The 25,851-nt window shown below is 42.3% G+C and overlaps 1 protein-coding gene across 1 annotated transcript in view; it reads right to left on the reverse strand.

Annotated features, from left to right (window-relative positions):
• RBMS3 (RNA binding motif single stranded interacting protein 3) overlaps positions 1–25,851 on the reverse strand; it is a 1,783,971-nt gene that overhangs the window by 233,970 nt on the left and 1,524,150 nt on the right. Inside the window, exon 11 of the mRNA XM_029589419.1 lies at positions 16,411–16,521. Within this exon, the coding sequence (XP_029445279.1) occupies positions 16,411–16,521 (111 nt within the window). The remainder of the gene's footprint in view (positions 1–16,410; positions 16,522–25,851) is intronic.

The following is a 25,851-nucleotide window of genomic DNA, read 5'->3' on the forward strand; positions in this document are numbered from 1 at the left end:
GCCTCTGTTCGAATTTTGGTGAGACCTCATCTGGAATATTATGGGTAATTCTATAGTTCATCACTCTATAATGATACAGAGAAAAAGCAATCCAGTGGAAAGCTACCAAAATGCCACCATAAGACCTCTGAAATGATACTTAAGGAGAGATAGTTAGATATACAGTTATAGATACACAGAGAGAAATAAAATATCTCCCACCTGAGAAATGGGAGGAGACCCGACTCCTCCTTCATAGGCCAGTAGAGAGCTGTGGATGCTGCAGAGGCAGCAGTCACAGCACTCGGGAGGGAGAACAACCTAGTGACACCAACCATCTAGCTTGTTCTCTTCTGCCAGCTTCTTGAGAGAACAGTGGTCAGTGCTTCTCAGTAAGAAGACTATTGCTACATCATTAGGGTAGATGGAAGGTAGAAAAGGGATGAAAAATATGGTAACTATGAATGAAGGCCCTTGGCATTATAGCTCCAGTTGGGACTGATTCAAATTAGGGTAAAGTAGAAAGCTGCTAGATTAAAAAAAACCAAACTGTTGTGTACCTGTAGCTGACTTTGGGAGACATGCGTGGCCTGATTTATCAAGTTCTTTCCCCACACATATAGAATGAGAAAAGGCCTTATTGAATTGGTCTCCATGGTCAGCTTTATTGAACGTAATAACCACTGGCTCTGACTCTGTTAATTTTGAGAACTAAAAACTAATTATTTCACTGAGATCAGACTGCACAAAAAACAGAGCTTTTTTTTTTTTTTTTACCTCAACAATGGAAACTAAAATTAACCACACTATGATCCAAAAAAATCTCTTTTCAAAAGTGGTAAACTCAAGGATTAGTTGTAAGAAGCTGTAACACTTTAATGCCTGGGTAAAGACTCAGAATGCCTGGAATGATCAGGACTGGCTCTAGGCTAATTGACACCCTGTTGAAAACTGAAATTACACTCCCCTCAAAACGCTCCCTCCCCCCCCACCCCACCTGGCTGCCCTGCTGCAGTAGTGCTGGCACAGCACTACCTCCTTTGTCATCAGCAGTGGCTCTGGCATAATATACCCATCTTTTTCCCCACCCCCACCCACACTTCTCTCACTCTCTGCCCAGCACTAGTATCCTCTTTACCCTGTTCTCTTTCCCCCTACTCACAGTACCCAGCATCCCCCCTCTCTCTCCCCTTTCCTGCCCAGCAGCATCCTCTTCTTTCTCTCCTTCTCTCTTCTCCTCTTCCTCCAGCTCCATGCAGGCTGTTCCATCACCAACCACCATAGACAGATGCCTCCTTCCTCCTTCAGACTGATGTCTCCTAAGGCTCCTGCTTGCAGATACCAAACGAAGGGTACAGAAAAGAGGGAAAATGTGGCCCTTTGAGCTTTGTATCAAGCTGTGCTGTATAACACACTATTGAAAATTATTGCATTTTCGATCAGACATTGTTTCAAGGCTCCATTTGTAAATGGTTATATTCTTTCAGCTTCTTAAAGCAATATTACCTTACATCCTATGTATAAATAACTTCAATGTAATTTGTTCCTCCTGATGAAGCTTCGGCATAACACAGTCCCGTGTGAGGGACAGAGGAGATTAATACATATTGTTGATTTTGTTTTGATTTGCCCTCAATAGTCAGTAATTAAATTTTTGAGATCACAATCACATGTTTTTGGTCACTATATGAATCATCAGACCATAAAATTAATTTTAACACACTCATTATTTTTTATAATATTTGGTGTTTTACATTTTCTCCACACCTTTTGTGGTGTTTACCTTTGAGCACTGTGCCATGTGACGCCTCATGGTTCGCACACCCCAAAAACCAGCACTAGCAATGATTTTTGGACAGACAAACCACATGAAACAGTTGAATAGTGAAGAGTACTACACTGAGTGGATCGCAGGGTGAGTAAAGATGGCCCTAAGCTGAGGAGAGAGGGTATGTGAGGCAGCACCCCTAGTAGCCCCTTATAAGCATGTGCAGAACCAGAGCCTGGTCCCCTTTAAATTCCCTAGAAGAAGAATGTCTATGGGCAGGACCCCTGCCGGACGGGAGGTGCTTGGAGGCATGCCCAGTATATGGGAGGGTAAGCTGTTGAGTCAGTGAGAAAAGGATGGGCCCCATGGATCTGGATCAGGAGCTCCATATCCTGTCAGAGTGGGAGCTCCAGACCCCTTTCTTGGAGAGGGTAGACAGACTTCTGGGAAGTGCCTAAGTGATACTGGGAAGGTGGGCAGTTTCTGGGATGTGCCTAGTTACTTTGAGTTGCTGATACTAGAAAAGTCTTAAGTGTTTGCATTGAGTTTACCATTCTAATTTTGTGTTTGTGTGGCACTGTAAATAAAGCTATTGAAATTACAGCAGAGTCTGAGTGTGATTCCTCTGGCTGTATCCAAGTCCTTGACCATTCCGAGTACCACAGCTTGTAAATAAATAAATAAATAAATATGATGTCCCATCATTTACATGCATATACATGCTAATTTAGTATATAACAAACTAAACATTTTTTCAGGACCAGTTTAAACATGTATTCAGTCGATTAAGTAATTGGATGGTAAGTAACCACCTGATATTAAATTACAAGAGACTGAACTGATCTGTTTTTCAAAGCAAACCGATTTCTTGGATTCTCATAATCTGACTTCTTTTGAAATTGTTTGAATGTTATTGTTCTTTTCAAGGAGTCACTTTGAATCTGGTGGTTATCTTTGATAACCGTCTTCATTTCGTCAACATTTTCAAAATATTTTGAAAACTGGTTATTATAAATTATGACTCCTAAGGCATTTAAAGTTTGTCTTGAATCAGGTCGATTTTAGAACAATTGTTCATGCCTTTGTGGTCAGTATGTTAGATTACTGTAATTCATTGTTCTTTGCTCTTTCCAGATGCCGATTGTGAGCTGTTGGAACTTGCATAGGCCTCGAGCTCGGGATGCTCAAGGCTTTGGAAATTCTGTTGAGCTGACGATGGAACAGAGTGCAATTGGGAGTCTCCAGCATGGGACAGGAGAGTGTGTGCCCTTGTGGTGAGAAAAGTCCAAGTCTGGGAGTCAGGAACAGACGTGAAGACTTGGAGCAGATGTGAAGACTTGGAGCAGACATAGACGAGGAAAGTCCTTGAAGACTTGGAGTATTTATTTATTTTATTTAAAGTCTTTTCTATACCGTCGCTAAGTTATATGCCATCGAAACGGTTTACATGTAGGCATATAAGTAAGTTTGCAGTAAGTGTACTATAGTACATTCTAACATGTGCCATTAAGTTTCGGTTACATTAAATCATAAAAATACGTACAAATGTTTAGTGATGTAGGTTCTGGCCAGGTGTACCCAGAAGGTAATTTTACAGGTCAAAAAAAATCACATTTACTGTGTTATATTATTACATTCATTGTGTACTCAATTTGTTAAAATATTGTAATGCACATTTAGGAGAATAGTTCTGTGTGCCGGTGCTCTTCTGTTTATTCCAGTGTATTTTCTATTCTCCATTCTCTTTATAAAAGGCTTGTTTAAAAAGCCATGTCTTTAGACTGCTCTTGAATGTTTTGGGGCCTCTCTGTAATCTGATCTCCAAAGGCATTGTGTTCCAGAGTGTGGGTCCTGCTACAGACAATGCCCTTTCTCTTACCTGAGTTAGTCTCGCTGTCTTGACTGAGGGAATGGTTAAGAGAGCTTTGTTTGCTGAACGAAGGTTCCTGTGTGGTATGTGTACCCGTAGTGCAGTGTTTAGCCAGTCCGCTTTTTCATCAAGTATTAGTTCATGTATGGTGCATAGTGCTTTGTATTTTATTCTTTGTTCTATGGGTAGCCAGTGAAGTTCGGCCAGAGTTTCAGTTATATGATCTCTTCTTCTTTTTTCCAGTTAGTATTCTTGCTGCTGTGTTTTGTAGAATTTGAAGTGGTCTTATTGTTGTATTTAGGAGTCCTAGAAAAAGTGCATTACAGTGATCGGTACTGGTGAAAACTAGTGCCTGATGCACTGTTCTGAAATCTGCAGGAGTTAGTAATGGTTTAAGTTTTCTGAGGATCATGAGTTTAGCATAGCCTTCTTTTACTTTTAGTGATATGTGTCGTTTTAGATTCGGGGTCCATTATTATTCCAAGGTTCCTTACTTTTTCCGCTAGTTCTATTTTCTGGTTGTTTTTGAGTATAATTGGGTTTGAATGATTTCAATATTTTTTCTTTCTAAGTGTAGAAATTCCATTTTTTCAATATTGATCACTAGTTCCATTTGGTTTAATAGTTGTTTTATGATGTCTAGGTACATGTTAGCTAGGTTTAATGTTTTTTCTATTGTGTCGTTGATTGGTAGAATTAATTGAATATCATCTGCATAGATGTAATGTATGATTCCTAATCCTGCTAGTAAATGGCATAATGGAAGGATGTATATGTTAAAAAGGGTTGCGGACAAGGCTGATTCCTGTGGTACACCTGTTTCAAGATTGAATTTGTCTGATAGTGTGTTGTTGATCTGAACTTGAAAGAACCTTTTTTTTTTTTTAGATATGAGCTGAACCAGATGAGGAAAGTCCTTGAAGACTTGGAGTAGACGTAGACGAGGAAAGTCCTTGAAGACTTGGGCATAGACACAGAGGGGATGAGCAAGACCCTCAGGTGCCCTACACAGCCTGGAGGCTGGTCGTGGACCTCGCTGTCCTCCACACAACCTACTCAGCCCGATGGCTGGTCACAGACTACGTGAGGAGCAGGACAGGCTCTGGAGGTCTCATAGCACAGGAGTGAAGCAACCATTCGGATCCTCCAGATTCAGGACTGGATTCAGGAGCAAATAAAATGTGGAACTTGGAATTTGGATTAAAAACAAGGAATCTCCACAGGCACGGGTTGATCAGGACCTGGATCATCAGGGCCTAGATGAGACATCAAGGACCTAGATGAGACATCAAGACTAGAATGGAACATCAGGACTTGAACGGAACATCAGGACTGGAACCATGGGTGAAGATCAAGGATGCCAGCAAGAGCTGGAGACGAGGAGTCCTTGGGAGGACTAGCCCCTTGCCGAAGCAAGGACTGACTGGCAGAGAAGCCCTTTTAAAGGGCTAGAAGAAGGCAACTCCCTGGGAGGAGTCTAGGAGGACCACACCTGGCTGACCCTTTAAATCTGTGAAGAAGCCACGGGCCCGCCCCTTAGGAACGAAGGGACAGGACCCTGGACAGCTGCCGCTGTGAGGAGAGAAGATGGAGCAGGGCTGGACTGAGGAAACAGGCCCCAACAAGTGAGGCGACTCCCCTGCCGCTGAAGGAAGGACTGGAGGTGGCTTCCTTGCACAGGCAAGTCCAGGGATGTGGCCTCCAGGCCATGGAATGAGATGGCGGCGTCGGCGGTTCTCAAGCTGTGAAGATGGCCCGGCCAGCGATGCCTGCCGTGGGAAGCACAGCAGTAAGGACCGCCTTGCAGGGGCAGCAGTGGGCGGACTACTGACCGCATGAAACAAGGAGCAGCGGTATCGGAGGGCTCGGGCCGGCACGCAGAGGAGGTAAGAGACCTCCTGTGGCTCCGGCCGCAGGAGGGATCGCAACACGAGCATCTCAGGTTTTACAGAATTCTGCAGTTCGTTTAATAGTTGGTTGTCATTGTCATGAACATATTCATCCTTTCTTAAAAGAACATCATTGGTTACCAATCGAGTTCAAGATCATTATTTTGGTATATAAATGCTTGAAATTGGATGCACCAAGTTATTTATCAAATCTTTTACAGTTCTATATTCCCAAGTGAAAATTAAGGTCTACGAATCAAAATTTGTTAATTATGCCTACGATCAAAACGGTACGTCTACATGAAATCCATCAAAGATCTTTTCCTGTTTCCAGTTTGATACAGTGGAATGCTTTGCCACCTGATTTGCACTTGATTGATGACCTGAAACAGTTTAGGAAGTTGTTTAATGCTGAACCTTTTAGCAGGCGTTTGAAATATTATGATTTATGATGTTGTACTTGCCATACAATAATAATGTATGCTTTCTATTGTCAAAGACTTTTTATTTTGTTTTATTTGTTCTAAATTATTGTTTTTATATTAATGATGTAATCCATTTAGCACATAATTTTGATATAAATGGAAATAAAAGATTTTTAAATAAATAAATATTAAGGACATCTTGCGTAGCTCACTATTTTAGTGCATGCTAAATGACTTTAATTTGCTCCCAGAGGTTTATTGCAAAGGGACCTCATTGGTCCTAGTGATCAGGCAGTGACCAAGAGCCCCATATATTGCAATTCTCCATAATGACCATTCAAAACTAATGCAGAATTTATCCACTGTATTGGGGGGGGGGGGGGGGGGCGGGGTATTTTGAAAAATTTTCATGCACATAAAGTTACGTTTTATGCTCATAAATGGCTGTTACAAATTCATAAAAGTACACATATAACCCAGTTTAGCAAGTGCTTTAATTCAAACCGAGCACAGTTGTTCCGGACCGGGGGCAGAGTTAAGGCGGAGTCAGCACTCAGGTGCGTACTTTTCGATTTTAAAATGTATGCTTGTAAGTGTAGGGTCACAAGAGGAGGTGTAACTTCACACGTGTGAATCTCTGTGTATACTTGGCCAGTTACCCCCAATCCCCCAATTTTAAAGTAAACATCTGCACATAAGTTTGCTTTGAAAATCCTTGGTAAAAGGAAAAGGTACACACAGACATCATTCACTATGAGGTCCGTTTAAAATCTGATGCTTTCGTATGCTCAGAATTTTGTTATTAAACATTTACAAAAATCTTTAGAAAAGTATTAAGCACACAAAAGGATACATACAAACCCAATTCTTCTAGGTACCTGTGTGCATGAGCATGGAGAATAAAATCTGCAGACTGAAGAAATCTAAGCAACTTTTTTATTTACAAAACCATGGAATTCACTGCACGTGCAGAACAGGTAAAGATAAAAGGGAAAAAGTGATAAACTGGTAGATCAGTATATGAAAAGCTAATATGACAGCTCCTGAGGTCTGGTTGTGAAAAGCAATAATATAAAAAAAAAAAAAAAAAAAAAGATTCAAACCATAATCATACTTCTAATCAGAAAGTCTAAAAGAGCAGCACTACCGAAAAAATAATTCCGAAATGCCTGTTAGCAGCTAAAATTAATAAAGTTATTATATTCCCAATTATAAATTCTGATTTGCATTTTGTTCCTGAGGATGTGATAATGTTTAAGGTTTACAAAAGCTCTTCCTACTTAGCTATTCCCACTATAAAGAAAAAGTAAATCATGGCATTGCTCAGCGATTTATATCATCATCTCATGCAAGGTAAAGCAGGAATATATTACAGATAGCTGAAGAGCAGATCTGACATTGAATAATAATAAAAAAAAGATAGATGTGATGCCAAGCAAGTGTAAAACAAAAAGAAATAAAATACTTTAGAGCAAAAGAAAATAGCATAAACTTATAAATAAAACCTAAACGGGAGCAAGGATAGAGAGGACCCAGGCACATTTGTATTCTGAGAAATCTAGCTAATACTGCGGGCTTAACATGTGGTTTAATTATTGACAGGGTCCCTCTGAACTTTAGTTTCTAAAGACATTTCAAAGAAGAAATGTACTAGACAGACTTCTTGAATGCCACTACCACCATAGCAAGAAACCAGTCATTTAATTCTCTGCTTCCCTTCTGCTGAGTTATAGATTCTCTCTTCTGGGTTATAAAGGAATACAATACCTGATCCCATTTCCTCTCCTGTTAAAACATATACATACATACTGAGAACCCCATCTTAGTATAATGGCGAGCCAGTAATCTCTCTATTAATACATGTTTGATGTTTAACTGTGTTCTGGGCTTCAATATAATTAGGAATTCTTATTTATTGATTTCTGATCCTAGGGGTTTACAAATGGCAAATGTACGGGTTTGTTTTTCAAGAAAGCAGGTACATTTGGTGGGTACCAAAATAAGAAGCAGATGTTCCACATGTGTGCACCGCGTCCATGTGGGCGTGCTTCCCGGCATGCGCGCACATGTACGTGTTGATTTTCTACCATGCGCGTGCTGGCGCGCACCCGGAGGAAAACCCATAGGCCGCGCGCGATTGTGCGCTGGATTTTATAATCTGCATGGGTATGTGCGGGCGGCACACGCAAAAGGGGGCGGGGGGGGGTTGTGATTTCCATGCGGCGACGCATTCAGGCTGTCCCCAGCTCCCTACCCATTCTCCCTCCCTCTTCCCCCTCTCCTCCCCGCCTCCTAAACCCTACATTTTTTCTTTTTTTTTTCCTTTGTTTGACAGCTTACTTGAGCTGAAGTAAGTTGTGCATGCTGGCAGTCGGCCGGTGCGGGAGCCTTCGGGACAACCATCGATAGCGCTGTCCCCCCCCCCCCCCCAACCTGCCCTTTTCCAGAAGCTCGGCACTCGCGCGCATACCGGCCCTTACGAGCGTGGCCGGGCCTCTTGGAAAATTCGCCCGGCACGCGCAAGGCCCGGCCAGGCGCGTAAGGGCCGGATTTTACGTGCCCTGACAGTTTAAAATCCGCCCTTTAAGTGTTTTTGTTGGTGTTTCCATGTCACAAATTTTACATTTTAGGTGCATTTTTAGGTAGATTTAATTTGATAAAGTTTAAATCAAGTTATCTAAGTTTTACATGCTGTCTTGCACGCTGTGTGCATGTGGCTGAGAAAGATGTGGGAAAGGGTGAGGGTGGCAGGGGTTCATAGCTAAGGGGGGTGGCACGGGTGTGGGAGATATGGCGTGGCAAGCTGTATGGGGGGGGTGTATAGCTGGGGTGTGTGTGACTGGGGGGGGGGGGGAAATATGTATGGCTGGAAGGTGTTGAGGTAGGGGGAGGCAGGGGTTATGTGGCTGGGGTGGGTATACACTTCTCTTTCCCTTCCCCTCTCCATCCCTTTCCTGCTCACACCTCCGGCCCCCTCCCTCCTTTGGCAGGCAGGGCTTGGGCTCCCTGCTGGCCCGCTGCTCCCATGGCAACCACTTTTCTTTTTCTTGTGCTGATGGAGCTTCAGTTCCCCCATTCTCCAGCTCCCATGATATCATCCAGCCATCGCTCCTGTGTCTCTTTCTTGACTCGCAGCGGCATTTTATCAGTGGTTTTTTGGTTTGAACTCAAGTTAAGAAGCTCTAAAGATAATCAAGTTATTTTTTTTGGGGGTTTTTTTTTTTTATTAACCAAATAATATAGCTGTAGATGTGGCTGCATTTAAGCACCAAAGTAGAACATGTAAATAAAGTATGCAGAAGCAATGTTATTGCATTCATCATACACATTGTCCAATGAAGATTCAATTTAATAATAGTGTATTTCAAAATAATATCATTTAAGAAGAGGAAGCGATAACTATGTAACACACAACCAGAATTTGCAGAGATTGAAACAGTCTGCTGGACATGGGGCACAGGCACACTAGCCTTAAATCTTCTGATAGCATCACAAAGCATTACAGTGAAGCTTGAACACTTTTACAACCTTAAAATGAAATTATAGATTTTGCTCCGGTACCCAACAGAGAACATTTTCATTTAGTAAACTTGAAACAAAGCCAGATGGGCAGGTTGGTGAATGCAGCCCTGGCAGACCTTTTCTGACCACCACACTTTTACCCAGAGTGGGTGATACCTTTGAATTAGGTTAGGAAAGGAACAGCACTTATACCATATCTTTTAGCTTCAGTGTAATTCATACATTTTACATTCAGCTTTTCCCTCTGACAAACCACTAGATATGTCATTTAAAAAAAAAAAAAAGTGATTTACTAATGCCAAAGGCATGCATGAGCTGGATGGATATCATATTGATAACTGGCTAGAGAAGTTGAGAAAAAATGTTTACAGCACTGGACTATGAATTAGAAAAACTATAAAATATAATCCTTTTCTTCCTTTGCCTCTCTATGTGACCTTGGCATTCACACAGTCTTGGCAGTCTGCAGCATTGTATGACCTTGAATAAGTCACCATGGATTTGATTCACTAAGACTTTTCTGTCATTCTGTCTATGGGAAAATAGTGAAAAAAAATGTCCTATATCTCATAGTGATTCAGGTCATCCATTTGGCAATATCAGCTATGTCCTTTTTTTCCCATTTCCTGTTTGAAGATTTGTATGCAGATAGTATACAAAGAAATATGCTTTCAGCTCATCCACCCCTCCTGTGCAAAGACATATGTTGCATTCTGAATTATTAAAATGTAAACTTAATTTTGGATCTTGTTTGAACTATGCTTCTTAAATCCAAATTACTGTTACTAATAAATACAGAAATAATAGTTTACTCAAGTAAGTTGGCAATAGTTTATTAAGGAGCCTATATATTGGGAAGTCAATATTCAAAAGCCATTTAGATGGAAAACTGAAAAGTTATTTGTCTAAAGGGAAAATCTGGCATATTCAGCTATTTATCTGGCTATAATTTAGCCAGATGAAAAAGGGGCATTCTGGGGAGGGGTTGAGTTATCCAGTTAACATAGTCGTATATCTGGCTCATTTATCAAATAGCGTTATGGCATTTTGGCATGTGAAAAACACCTTAATGCACCATAGTGCATGGTGTGATGCAAATCTTTAAAGGGGAAGGGATTGGGGAGGAGTTGGGGTGGGATTTCTGGAAAAGTGGGCAGGCATCACAAAGCTATAACGCATGATATCGTAGTTTTAATGCTGAAAATAACTACACCTTTTTCAATTGTGTTAAACTGTATGACATGCCCATAGCAATTTACAATTTTTTCATGAATTCCATTTTGGGCATTTTTAGGTTAGGGAAGGGCCTGAGGAGGGGAGGGTGGGAGAGAGAAAGAGCCTCTGGGAATAGCACCATAGTAAGCAGCTATTTATGCTACTATAGGAGGCCCACCTAGTAATTCGAGGTGAGGTTTAGGTAGTAGTGTAGGGGTTAGGGGCCACTTTTACATGCAGAGTGAGACGTACAAACAGAACAGTGCACTCTTGTGAAGATTTGATGTCCTTTGGAGTGAGGAAACTCACACAAAGATGAGATTTGTACAATGTTTTCTCAACCTAGCATGATGTGAGTCAGTCCATCATGCTAGGTTGAGAGAACATTGTACAAATCTCATCTTTGTGTGAGTTTCCTCACTTCGAAGAACATCAAATCTTCACAAGAGTGTACTGTTCTATTTGTACATCTCACTCTGCATGTAAAAGTGGCCCCTAACCCCTACACTACTACCTAAACCTCACCTCGAGTTACTAGGTGGGCCTCCTATAGAGATATACATAGCTACTACAAGGGCTTTATTGATAGGTTCTCTCTCTTTCTCTCCAGAGATTTGCCCTAACATTTTTTTTACACAAATTGAAATATTGTTCTCTTTATACATTCATTGAATAATCATTAAATAATGTACTGTATTCAAAAAGATTCAAAATTTTTTATTTTAGTGATACTGATATACCTGTAGAACTTTGATGCTTCCTGAAATATATTAGTAAAACATGTTTTAAAACATTGATCTTTAAGATATTAATGCTTTAAATTTCATTGGAGTGTATAAATTACTCCAAGAATAACTTCATTGCGATGGCTGCCCTGCCAGCACATGGTTTATCTGATGTGTACATATTAATCTTACTACAATAACTAAACATAATTTTATTACTGTACTTTGGTGTAGATTTTTCAAACACATATTTCTGTTTTGAGAATATTTTAAAGAAATAATCTGAACAAGTAACTATCTGTGTGAAAAAGGCAATTCTTTAAATTATGTACAACCTACATTTGTTTTACAATACATCATATTTATATTTAAAAATGAACAAACCTGTCACATTATTTGTATCTCTTTATTTTTACATAGAGATAATTTTGATACATTTCCTAAGAGTTCTTTCTCAAAAAAACAATTGCTTACAGAAAGTAAAAATGCAAGCTGGTCTAAAGAAATATACAGAAGTACTTTGTTACTAGTGCCTCCGGCTTATGAAACCTTTTATAAATCAAAATGCTTTTACTCTGTGGTTCTCGTCAGTATTCTTGGGAGCACAGATTTTATTTATATTTAGTGAGGCCAACCTGATGGCCCAGTTGCAGAATTGCACATTGGCTTGTGGGAATCCTGGATTAGATTCTCAGATTTAATTTCACTGGATTCTTCTCTTTGGGGAAGTAGGGGCTGGGGATGCTGCAGAGGCCATGTTTATAAGCCCTCCTCCCCCCCAGGTAGAGGTAATCCCAACATTGCACAATAGCGACTTCATGGGTGGGATTCAGTAAGCATGCTTACCAGGTTAGAAAGGGAGCCATGGTCTGTGTCCCTAAAGTGAAGGTGATGCTCTGAGGGCTGGGTCTGTAGGAGGGGGAGGGTGGAGGCTAATCAGCAAACAATCCATGGTGGCCCTAAGAGAACATATATGGTACCTTGGTTTTGGATTTTCTCTATCATAAATGGCACTGATTGGAATTTGGGCAGAGTTCTAAAGGGGCTAGTTGTCCAGCTGTGGAAGAAGTTGAGTCTTCTCAAAAAAAAAAAAAAAGAGTAGAAAACATAGAAGGTTGAGATGACATAGGAGATGAAAATGATATAGAAGAGAGTAAGGAATGTTGGCAAAATTACCAATACTTCCAAATCAACACTATAAACAATTTAAGCCAGTCCTAACTTTTCTCAATGAATAATGGGAACCTGTACAAGTATTCTGATTGCCTAAACAGCAGCATTGCAACTGCATGCATATAACAGGATGACAGTTTAAAAATCAACTCTGGCCCAGCTTCTCTATGATGAGCAGAAAGGGAGGGATGATCAGGGAATGGAAGGTAAACAGAGATGAGGATTGGGGAAGCAGAGTAAAAATGAAGTGTGAAAAAAAGACAGTGATGAGACAGAAAAGTAGGAGGATAATGAAGCAGATATGCTGGGAGAAACATGCAGGGGGCCGGAGATGTTTATCCGGCTAACTTTAGGACAGGTCAGCGGCACAACAAAAGTTAGCCGTGTAAGTTAACCGGCTAACCCCAAATATCAGAGTTAGCTGGTTAACTCCACTCCTCCCTGAAACACCTCCCACCCATCCCCAGAACGCCCCCAGCTTATCCAGCTAGAATTTAGCCAGATAAGTTTCTTAATATGCTGGTTTAACCAACAGATGGATAACTTTTCAGTTATCTGTCTAAATGGTTTTTGAATATCAACCTTACAGATTCAGTAAGAGCTCTATGTACTTAGCAGTTTTCCTACAGAGACAAAAGGGAAAAAACCCTTTAGACCCCTAAGTGATCAAATGTATTACTGGTTGAATGAAATACAGTTTAGAGGATTTTTTTTCAGGAGGATATAACTACATTACTTGAAACTTGGGGTTTTCAAACTTGGGGTCACAATCCAGTTCTGGCATGCAATTGATTGGTTTGCAGCCCTGTTCCTTCCTGATGTTCTAGCTCTGCGTAACTTGGTCATTTTGAGCCACGTGGTGCCTGTATTCTTGAGATTCTGAGCTTTCACCATGAGAACATTGCTGAGAATATATTTATTTATTTATTTGAAGAGTTTTATATACCGTTATTCGGGAAGCCATCATAACGGTTTACAAAGTGAATAAATTTTAACAAATGGGCTTTGAGATATCATAACATGTTGTAATTACAATAATAAACATAACCAAGTAAGTCTCTGCAGATATAAGATTGAATGTGGAGGAAGGTTAGTTAGGTTGAGAATTAAGGCTATGAGTTCATTTGAGAGTTGCTCTGTGTAGATGATTGTGGATCCATGAAGAATTTACGAAACAGTAACATTTTAAGGTCTTTTTTGAAGGTTTTTATATTGTGTTGCGATCTTAGGTCTTCAGGTAGAGTGTTCCAAAGATTAGGGGAGGCGATGGAGAAGGCTCTCTCTCTTGTTGTTGTTTGATGAGCATCTTTGACAGTGGGGATTGATAAGAGGTTTGAATTGCTGGATCGAAGGTTTCTTGAGGAGTTTTGAAGAGTTATGTTAAGGGTTTTAAGTCCTTGATGATCATTGTTAAGGACTTTATGGATGATAATCATGGATTTGTAAGCAATTCGTGCAGTGATAGGGAGCCAGTGAAGAGAGGACAAGATGGGCGTAATATGGTCATTTCTTTTTGTTCCAGTTAGGACTCTAGCAGTAGAGTTTTGAAGTATTTGTAGTGGTTTGAGGGATGAGAAGGGTATACCTATTAGAAGGGAGTTACAATAGTCGAAGGTGGAGAAGATAAGTCTTTGAAGTACAGTTCTGAAATCATCAGTGTTGAGAAATGAGTACTGTGTGGCTCAAACTTCTTGAGAACCATGCAGTACCCATAATTCTCAGCGATGTTCTCGCACTGAGAACCAAGAAGCCCAAAAATACAGGTACTATGTGGCTCAAAGTAACTGAGGTGACAAGAGCAGGAGCATTGGAGATGGTGAATTATGGGGGCCTGGGAAGGAGGGAGGTAGTGCGAGTAATCAGTGGTGGCTTGGGGAGAGGGCTAGCTAGAATAAATAGGGGGGAGGTGACAGTGAGCAGTGGAAGCTGGGGGAAAGGAGTACTGAAATTGAGCAGGTGGCGTGGGAGAACATATTAACATATTAATGACAGCAGAAAAAGACCAAATAATCCAGCCAGTCTGCCCAGCAAGATTCTTATGGTAGTAACTGCCACTACGTGCTGGTTACCCCCAAGCATTATGCTAAGGGTAGTAACATTTACAATAAAACCAAGAAACCGTCAAACCCATAATAATTATTGCTAGCAGGGACGATAACTTTCAAATAGGTGCACGGGCACACATATGCGCGTGTGCGTCAGTGTGTACCCAGAGACTTGGCAATTTTATAATATGTGCGCACATATGCATGCATGTTATAAAACAGCCTAGGAGCACATGTCTTTGTGCCTAATTTTAAGCTTTTAAGCACACAGCAGCATAACTTGGCTTACAGAGATACAATTGTCTCTTATCCTACAAGAGACGTGCGTCCAGCCGAGGACCAGTTTCACCCGTTTGTCCACCAGTTTGAGCAATCTACAGCTAGGTCCTCCAACCTGTCCCCCAGTTCTATGGTCTGCACTTCCCCCAGTTAATCCAGATGCCCTCAAAGCCCTCACATATGCCTGTAACCTTTTCTTTTTTTTTTTTTTAAACGTTCGCTTCCTTCATAGCAAAAGTAAAGTCACACAGCACTGTACCTGGGTGTGTGCCTAGGTGTATAGGTACTTGCATGCACATCTCTTGGCCCTGGCCTGGAACACCCACTCCCTACCCATACCATGCTCCTTTTTCAGCCAATTTGAGATATTTGCGCACCAGCACTTATGTGCCCATCTGCCCGCCTTATAAAATCGGGTGGACATGTGAAAGTGCCAGATGCAAGCTCATTTCATGATTTTGGCACACGTCCAGCTTTTAAAATTCATCTTTAAGTGAGCAAAGTGAGCAGGTATGCTGGTGGGGCAGTGGGAGGGGGGGGGGGAAATGAGCAATGGGGATTTAAGAAGGTCCAGAGGAGGAAAGGGGAGAAGTTTTTATTCTTCTACTGGGTCCTGAAAAAAACGTTTTCTTCCACTGGATGCCATGGACAAAATATTGAAAACCATTGCTTTAAACTCTAGCCCTACAGAAATCTCATTACGCCACACATACACACAGGGCTGAATTTTTAAAACCCAGTGCACGGAAATCCCGGGAAATACGTGCTGGCCAGGCCGAGCACATTTTCAAAATGGCCCGGCCATGCGCATATCGCCCAGTTTATCCATAACATGCTACAGTGTATAGGCTAAGCTCTGTTAATTATATTAGTCTTATGCAGCCATACTCCTGCTCCGTCAAGCGGGTAAGTTCTGAAACAAACAAAAAAAACCAAATAGGATAGTTAGGGTGGGTTTAGGGGTCCGGGAGGAGAGGGGAAAAGGGAGGAAGGATAGGTAGGGAAGTTCCAATAAAGGAGCGGACTGGGAGGGAACTAGGCAAAGGCCCCAAAAATGTCCCCCCTGTGCGTGTGAGTGGGTACCCGTGTGCGCATGCATGTGCCGATACAAAATTATGTGCGCATGGGTATCGCATGTTATAAAATCAGCGCGTCTATGTGCGCGTGCCGGGAGCCGCGTGCACGTGGATGTGCATGCGTAGCTTTAAAAATTTACCCCACACTGAACAAGGATTTTTTTTTTTTTTTTTTTGCTATAAACACAGAATAGGAGCAACTCTCCCTGAATTGGCTTTTTGTAATTTTCTTTTTCATTTTTTTTAAAGCAAATTTGAGAATATGATTAGGAAAATTCTGTGAACTAATAAGAGTGCATTCTCTACTGACACTCTAAGAGAAATCCAATAACGTTAGAGTGACTTGACTGAAGTGTAAGGATTAGAGTCAAACCCTTGAGACCTTTGAAATTAACTCAATACTTTTACAAGAGCAAAAGCTCATCTTTATAGATGTTCACTTACCGTTCCTGTTGTGCCTAAGGAAAGGTGATTCATCTGTTGTGTCAGAGGGCCCATCATACTTGCTGGCTGCATTGACATAGTATGGTCCATGGTTGGCGTTATCACAGCACCCTATAAACACACACATTATTTCCATCTCAATGAATAGGCATGAATGAAGATAATATTTCTTTATTTATACTAACACATAATTAAACAGGAGCTGAATTATAAAATAAATGCTCACATTAAATGCAAATTGCATGTTTCTCCAACATCTACCAGCAAAATAAAAGACACTACATCAAGCACTAATGAAAACGTTTCAAGTCAATGCTAATTAAATAGTATTATTGGGTTCATTACTCCTGACAAACAAAATCATGCAGTTTGTCCGTAGCATGTTACAGTGTATAGGCTAAGCTCTGTTAATTATATTTTTCAGATCACACATAGTATATCATCTTATGCAGCCTTCTCAAGTATGTCCTACCATTTTCCTATCATTTAAAACATTACATCTTTAGGTAACTAGATACATGTTCATATTTTTTCTTGGCCTTGCAGATCATGAGTCCTTATTCATGATATTTTATCTTGAGCTATTCATAACTGATTGTCAACAAGCATGTAAATAATCTTTATTTTAATTATTTATGTACAGTATCTTTGTCACACTAGTACTGAGATCAATGTACTCCTGGGGAAATTCTGCATTGCGCAGTTGCACAGAATTTGCACAGAATTCCCCTCCTGTGCAAAATTCTGCATTTGCCTCCCAGAATTAGATGCAGAGATGAAAAAGCTGCAGCAATGACTTTGGAAGCCTGTGTGGGCCAGAAGAAAGGAAGGAATAGGGTTGGTGTCAGCTGTAAGCGAGAAAGTAGCAGTGGCAGGTTGGCCTATAAAGACCAGAAGAGTGTTGGGTGCTGGCCCTTGCAGGCAAGAAGAGATAAGCCTGCAGCATTGGCCTTTAGCTGCATGGCCTAAACCAGTGGTTCTCAACCTTTCTTCTGTCGGGACACACCTGACAGATGGTTCTCACATGCGTGACACACTGAACACATGACCATCATAGGAGTAAATGTAAAAGTACAGTTTGCATCCATAGGATCCCCCCTGACCCACAATTATGGATGTAAAGCAGAATTACGATATTCCCCGGACAACTCACCTTACAAAAATATATATTCTGGTTCTAGTGTCATCTCAGTAACAGCAACACAATCTCCAACTACCAGGCTCAATAGCCCTACTTATGAAAAGACAGCAGTTTATCACTAATGCATGTCCTCTTGAGAAAATACAACAAATAAGATTGATACAGTAAAATACCTCACCTCTGTCACATACACAGAACTGACCTAACATACTCCCAGGATCTGCAGTAATGCACATAAACTAATCCGCACACAGTTACACCTGTATTATGGAATGCACTCAAACAGTAACAACCCTACCTATGAAAAGGCAACACTACAAATATTAAATCGGGTCCTAAACACCAATACACCTCCTATTAGGAAAACAGAATTAGCCAAGCAGAAATAACTGTATAACTATACTAATAAGCAGAATAAATGTTTCACAACAACTATGAACAGAATAATATCCAACAATTAAAAACTCATAAAAATGATTTAAAATTCTCTAAATACCAATAAAATATTTTAAAACAGCAGACACATCACATAATAATTCAGTAATTAAAATGTCTGTCAATCAAGAAAAATAAACTTAAAAAGCCACCTTTACTAACCCCCTCCAGCAGCTCTCCTACTCCTCTTCCATGCAGGCCAGTAGCACACACCAGAAGCAGTAGTGGCTGAAGCTCTGTACTCATGATCCTCTTCCTTAGTGTCCACGACCAGTCTCTCTGTCTCTCACACACACACATACCAGTTACACCCCCATGACCAGTTTCTGTCTCTCACACACCAATCATCTCCCGACCAGTCTTTCTCTTACATACACACCAGTCACCTTCCCGATCAGTCTCTCTCTCTCATGCACACACAAACCAGTCACCTTCCTGAACAGTCTCTCTCTCTCTCTCTCATGCACGCACACACACACACACAGGCTTCCCACTCCCATGTTCTATCTTACATATACAGGCGTCTCACTCCCATGCTGTGTCTCACACACACCCATTTCTCACTCCTATGCTAGCTCTCTCCACATGCATTGGCTTCTCATTCCCATAATCACTTTCTTTCTCTTTCACACATACATACCAGTTTCTGTCTCTCACACACCAATCATCTCCTGACCAGTCTTTCTCTTACACACACACACACCAGTCACCTTCCCAAACAGTTTATCTCTCGTGCACACACACACACACACACACACACACACACACACACACACAGGCTTCCCACTCCCATGTTCTATCTTACATATACAGGCTTTTCACTCCCATGCTGTGTCTCACACACACCCGTTTCTCACTCCCATGCTAGCTCTCCCCACATGCATTGGCTTCTCATTCCCATAATCACTTTCTCTCTCTCACACACACACTCCAGTCATCTCCCTGACCAGTCACTTCCATTGTCTCTCCTATATACACACACACACATCACTTCTCTGACCATTTTCTCTCAATCACACACATGCTCTCTCTCTCACACACTTTACATAGATGATCTCAAACAAATGCTCTCACTTACACACAGGCTCTCAGTCAGAGTTACACATGCACACTCTCAATCACACACACATGCTCTCACAGACAGGCTGGCTGTCTCTCTCTCTCTCTCATTTCCTGCCCCCCCCCCCCCCCCCGAGCACAAATGGTAGCTGCAGCAGCCTCCTCCTCTAGCCCCCGCAGGCCAAGAAAGAAGACTCCCATCAGCCACGGGAGGCTAATTCTGCTGTCTCCTGTGCCGATTTCTGGCTGCTTCTGATTTTGCTCCGGGCCCAGGCTACAGCTCGGGGCCGCCACTGCCGATGCTACTTTTTCGTGCAGCATGGCTCTTTCTTCTTCCCGCACACCCCACTGCACATCACTTCCTGTTCCGGGTCAGGGTGGGGGCAGGTGCGGGAAGAAGAAAAGGCCCAGCTGCAGTTGCCAGCCTCCACTAACACTGCTGCCGTTCCCATCCAGGCTTGAACGTGCTGATAGCCCAGGCGGCAACGGCAGCAGCGGAAGATAGACTGCCTCTCGCTCGGTGAAGGAAGAGGAGGGAAGAGCAGCGGGAGACCGGCAGCACGCGACACACCTGCCACTGCTTGGCGAAACACCGGTTGAGAAGCGCTGCTCTAGAGGGATACTGAGTTGCCTTTAAGTGGGAGAGGAGGAAGAATTGCTGCTTTGGAGGGTGAAAAGCTGTGGAAGCTGAGCTCTAGAACATTGCTGGTCGATTGAGACAATGAGGAGATGCAGAAGCTTGTCTCAGGAGAAAGCTTGGAAATTGAAGCTCAGAGTTTCTTGTTACTTCATTTCCACTATCTATGGTGTCTTACCTTCAAGCCAGGAGAGTGAGCCCACCTGATTTTTGAAAGATCAGTAAGGTAATGCCCAGTCAGGGCTTTTTGAAAACTGCCCATTCCATATGTAGGTAAAAAGTAGGTGCTCTCTGCATTTTTGGGGAGGGGGCTCCCCAGGTGGCATAGGCTGGGGTAGAGTTTTGTATTAACAAAACTCTGCGATTTGTTTTCTGCGGGGGGGGGGGGGGGGGGGGAGGGAGTGGAAGCTCCACAGATACAAATCTCTGCGATTACCTGTACTCTAGGCAATTTTCAAAGGGTTAGCAAAGCTCGAGGATAAAAGTTCCCATGGACTTTACATCAAAATATACCGCTTTAAAAAAATGCCTCTTTCTGTGGGACTTCCAAATACATGAATTTATAAATTACAGTTAGTCCAGAATGAAACTGTATGTACTGTTCACAGATTCAGGGCTTCTCTCTAAGTGAAAGAATTACACTGTCTTCCACTTTGTGCTTGAAGTATCTGGGCAATTAGCCTAGCAGGCACACAGATTAACTTGCACAAAGCTACACTTCCTCTATTCATAGGGCTGAACTTGGGCAGGTAAATGTATGTACATACTTTCAGAAATCAAAAAGTATTGACATAAATTCCAACTCGGCCCCTTGGAATGCCACTCTCTGGTTTGACATGTGTAAACAGGTTACACGCTTATCTTTACAATAGGGATGTGAATCGTTTTTTGACTATTTAAAAAAATCGTCTGATATTTTTTTAAATCGTCAAAAATCGTTAGAGTGCGCGATACAATAGAAATTCCCCCGATTTATCGTGAAAAATCATGGAGGGGGAGAGGGCGGGAAAACCGGCATACCAAAACAACCCCTAAACCCACCCTGATCCTTTAAAACTAAACCCTTACTTCCCACACCCTCCTGAACCCCCCCGAAAACATTTTATGAGTACCTGGTGGTCTAGTGGAAGCCCCGGGACCGATCTCCCGCTCTCGGGCCATCGGCGCCATTTTGATGCCACTAATAAAAATGGCGCCGATGGCCCAATAAAAAAAACCAACCCACCGACCCTTTAAAAATCGACCCCTTAGCTTCCCCCACCCTCCCGACCCCCCCAAAAATGTTTTAAAATTACCTGGTGGTCCAGTGGGGGCACGGGGAGCAATCTCCCACTCTCAGGCCATCGATTGCCACTAATAAAAATGGCGCCTATGGCCCTTTGCCCTTACCATGTGACAGGGTATCGTGCCATTGGCCGGCCCCTGTCACATGGTAGGAACATTGGATGGCCCGTGTCATTTTTAAAGATGGCGCCAGACATCCAGTGCTCCTACCATGTGAAAGGGGCCGGCCAATGGCACGGATACCCTGTCACATGGTAAGGGCAAAGGGCCATCGGCGCCATTTTTATTAGCGCAGTCGATGGCCTGAGAGCGGGAGATCGCTCCCCATGCCCCCACTGGACCACCAGGTAATTTTAAAACGTTTTTGCGGGGGTGGGGGGGGGGGGGGAAGCTAAGGGGTTGATTTTTAAGGGTCGGGGTGGGTTTTTTGTTTATCTGCTCGAGCGCAGCCGATAAACAAAAACCCAATCGGGCCGGGTGATAAAAATTTTAAGATTTGAATCGGAACCGGAACCGATCAGATTCTTGTTCCGATTCACATCTCTACTTTACAAGCACAGAGCTCCAGGCTATTTTCTAACAGCAATGTATGCTCTTAAAACATGGTTTTATGTGCATATATGGCTTTGAAATTTCATCCCTAAATTAGATTAAATTAAATCTTTGAATGCTTTTCATCGGACTCCAGAATCCTCATCATCCAACAGTGGTACACATCCGGGATCAAAAAACTGCTCCGTGAGTGATGCATGGACATCTAGGTAAATCTCTTATTGATTTGACATTTTGTATTAGGAGAATTTAGTAAGTGCTTATTGGAAGTAGAAACTACTTCTCTATTTACTAACGGGCCGATTCAGTAAAGTCCGCAGGACAGCGGGCGAATGCCTGCTGTCCCGGCGCGCGCACAGGCCACTCGCCTGTGCACGCGATTCAGTATTTAAATGAGGCCTGGCGGTAGAAACGGGCAAAAGGAGGCGCTAGGGACACTAGCACATCCCTAGCGCCTCCTTTTGGCCCGGAGCGGCGGCTGTCAGCGGGTTTGACAGCCAACACTCAACTTTGCCGGCGTCGGTTCTCGAGCCCGCTGACAGCCACGGACTTGGAAACTGGAATCCGGCAAAATTGAGCGTCCGGTTTTCGACCCGACAGCCGTGGGCTGACTTCAAATTTTTTTTTTTTTACTTTTTTTACCCTTCGGGATTTCCGACTTAATATCGCCATAATATTAAGTCAGAGGGTGCACAGAAAAGCAGTTTTTACTGCTTTTATGTGCACTTTCCCGGTGCCCGAAGAAATTAATTTCTGAAAGCAAAATGTGTGGCTTGGCTGCACATTTTGTTTTCTGAATTGCGTGGTAATACCTAATAGGGCCATCAACATGCATTTGCATGTTGAGGATACTATTGGGTTCGGCGGGTTGGATGCGTGTTTTCGGCCCCTTACTGAATAAGGGGCAAGGGAAAACGCGTATCCAATGGCGGGTTAACAGTGCGCTCCGTCGGAGCGCACTGTACTATATCGGCCCATTAGTCTGCAAAGCCCTCCAGAATTTAAGACTTGGAAAATTTCTGGTTTCTGGTCACAATTAAACAACATTGAGAAGCAATTTATGTAGACCTTATGTCAAGGCTACAAATGATACCCTCCTAGATGACTTTAAGTTGAAGGGAGGTTTCAGCTATCTCTGTCATTCTAACTATCTTAAATAATGGTACCCTTGAAAGATAAAATATAAACAATAAGGAAAAGACTATGGGGGAATTTTTTCTCCTTTGCACTCTCCACTTCCCTACCCATCGTCTTCCCTCTCTTCCATCCTTTCCCCTCTCTTCTTCACCTCCTACCTGTTCTCCTTCCCCTCAGTTACCGTCACCTGCTCCTTTTCATCAGCTGGCAGAGCCTGGATTCCCTGCAGGCTCCATGGCTCACTGCTCAGGTACTAGATTCTCTTTGGCCAGTGGGGTCTGAGTTCCCTGCCAGCCCCACATCTTATTGCTCAGGCACCAGATCGTCTTCCATCAACCTCACTGCTGCCTCCCGAGATAGACTCAAGAGGTGGTGGAGGGATGGGATCTTCTATTTGCAGGCTCTCACCTGGTACAGATTCAAATGGCGACAGGAAGGAGCAGGGTGATGGGCTTCCACTATTCCTCTCCTACATTATGTATGGCATGCATGGCCACTTGACTAAAGCTGCACAGTCCAGTACATGCACAACAGACCACACCAATATGTGTATGGACCAACAGATAAACAGATCCTTGAAAACAGGTTCTATTGTTGGAGTGAAAAACACCCATAAACTGTTGAAACAATCCCCCCCAAAAAACTCTTTCTACCTATAGTCTTGGTGCAGATTTACACATATAACCATGAAGAGGACGAGATTACAACATTAAATTTCATCCATGTATATGCATGGAAGCCCTGCCTCCCTCCATGCCATGTCTACTTAGCTGTAAGACTACACTGGTAGATAGAATTAAGTTAAAGACACAAAAGTGGTGCTTTTGAAAATTTCTATGTATATAACTTTGGATTGTTCCTGCATAAGTCCCAAATGTATAAATATAAGTCATAGCTTTTTGAAAATATATTCCCTAAAGTTTACTTGTCAGGCTACTCTAGAAAAGATTTGCATGAAAGGATTTTTTGTACTGCATGGCAAGACTACAAATGATACCCCAGTAGATGATGTTAAGTTGAAGGGATATTTCAGCTATCTCTGTCATTCTAAGCTTAACACTCTTAATGAATGGTACCCTTCACCCTTGAAAGACAAAATGTAAACAACAAGGAAAAGAATTGCAGTATTATGAACAGAAAATAAAGCTCATGATTTAATAATTCAACCATTCATGTAGGGGGAATGCTTGACCGAGATACTTAAAACTCAAGGGTCAAGGCTTCTAGTAAAGACTTTGAGGTCTATATTGAGCAAGTCAGTGAGCAGCAAAGTTATTCGGGTAAAGTTACTTTAACTTCAATATCTTTAACAAAATATTCAGTCGGACAAGTCTCCCAATAAATATACACAGCTAAACTTACCTGGATAAGGTTACTGAGGTAACTTTGTTGTTCACCAGCTTACTCAATATTTGGAAAAACCAAAAACATCCTCTTGGTCCAGAAGCAGCTCCATCCCCCATTCCCTTCTTCCAAATTCCCAAAGCCTTTCAATATCCCATGGGAGGAGTGAGCAGAAGCAGTTACCTCCTCAGAACAATGCATAATTGTTCTGCTGAGCGAGCCACCAGCACCTCAGCATCTCCTATTGCATCCTGTGCCACCCACTAGTAGCACAGTTCTGTGCAGCTGTGACACCCTCCTTCCCATCCTAAGTTGCAAACATTTTTACAATCTCCATCTCTCTCCTGCCACTTTCAAGCAGTTGCACCCGAAAAGTAGTGAAAACCTAGCCTAGAGGACTCAAGTTCCATCCTCCCAGCTATAAGTCTCTTGTTGCTTCAACATTAATGAGCACAGCATATGCCAGAGGTGACCAACTCTGGTCCTCAGGAGCCACAAACAAGTCTAGTTTTCAGGATATCCATAATGAATACATATGAGAGAGATCTGCATGCATCCATTGTATATAGATATATCTTATGCATGTTCATTATGGATATCTGAACAAACCTTCTGAATACGGATCTCGCCAGAAATAACAAATTTCAGTAGCACAGTGCCACAAACAGATGTCAGTTACTTGCTAAAAGTAGTGAAGTCCAGCACTGATTACAATGTATGATTTGTAATACAAATTCTAAATACTGTTTGGCTGAAGATGAATTCTTGAACTGCACTTGAAATGAGCACAAATTCATGTTAACTGTTAAATTAAATCTTGATATAGTTCAAACCACTGGAAACTACAGAGTATCATCTCACTTTATCAGGGATGCTCAAGCTGCTCCTTGGGGCTCCCCTAACCAGTAAGGTTTTCAGGATATCTCTAATTAATATGCAAAAGATTTATTTGCATGCACTATTTCCTATGTATGCAAATATTTCTCAGACATATTCATTAAAGATATCCTGAAAAGTTGACTGGCTCGGGGGGCCCAAGGACTGGTTTGAGCACCCTTGCATTATAGTATGTATCTGCTCATCACAACACGTATGAGTTGAGCCTTTGTGAACAAACAACCTTCCATGTTACTCGGGGAAAGGTGAGCTCTTGTGCCACTGCTCGGTTGGCACAGCTCTAAGCAAGCACAGGCCAGGTCCAAGCTGGCAACAGCGGATGGCTAGATCCGTAGGTTGGAGCACACAGAGAGTGAGGTCCAGAGGGTTGGCAGAGGTCAGGGCAGGTGGCAAACAGGAAAAATCCAGGTAACAGGCACAGGTCAGGGCAGGTGGCATTTCAGGGCAACGCCAGGTAACAAGCACAGGTTAGGGCAGGTGGCATTCGGGAAAAGTTCAGGAGCGGGCAGAGGTCAGAACCAATGTTGTACAGGCAAACAGACAAGATTTTATGACAAGGCTCAATGAAACTTGTTGCTGAGATGCTGGCTGGGTGCACAGCTTCCTTATGAAGTGATGACACCATCAGCTAGCAACAAAGGAAGTTCTGGATCCAAGGCCTATATAAAGGCTCAGGAATTGCAGCATTCCTCCCCAGTAGCAATGCAGTGCTGGGAGCTGAGTCAAAGAAGCCTGTGGTCTGAGGGTGTCATTGAAGTAGAGAGCACAACAGTACCCCTCCTAAGCCTCTCCCCAGGGCTGCCCACCCTGGGTTTGTGAGGTAAGAGGCAATGGAATTTTCAAGCAAGTGAAGAGCATGGAGATTGGAGGAAGGTTCTCATGATCTTTCTTCAGGCCAGAAGCCCTTCCAATCTATGAGGTAATGTAATTTATCCCTGATCAACTTGGAATCAAT

Source organism: Rhinatrema bivittatum, chromosome 2 (assembly GCF_901001135.1).
Source record: "Rhinatrema bivittatum chromosome 2, aRhiBiv1.1, whole genome shotgun sequence".
Lineage (NCBI taxonomy): Eukaryota > Metazoa > Chordata > Amphibia > Gymnophiona > Rhinatrematidae > Rhinatrema > Rhinatrema bivittatum.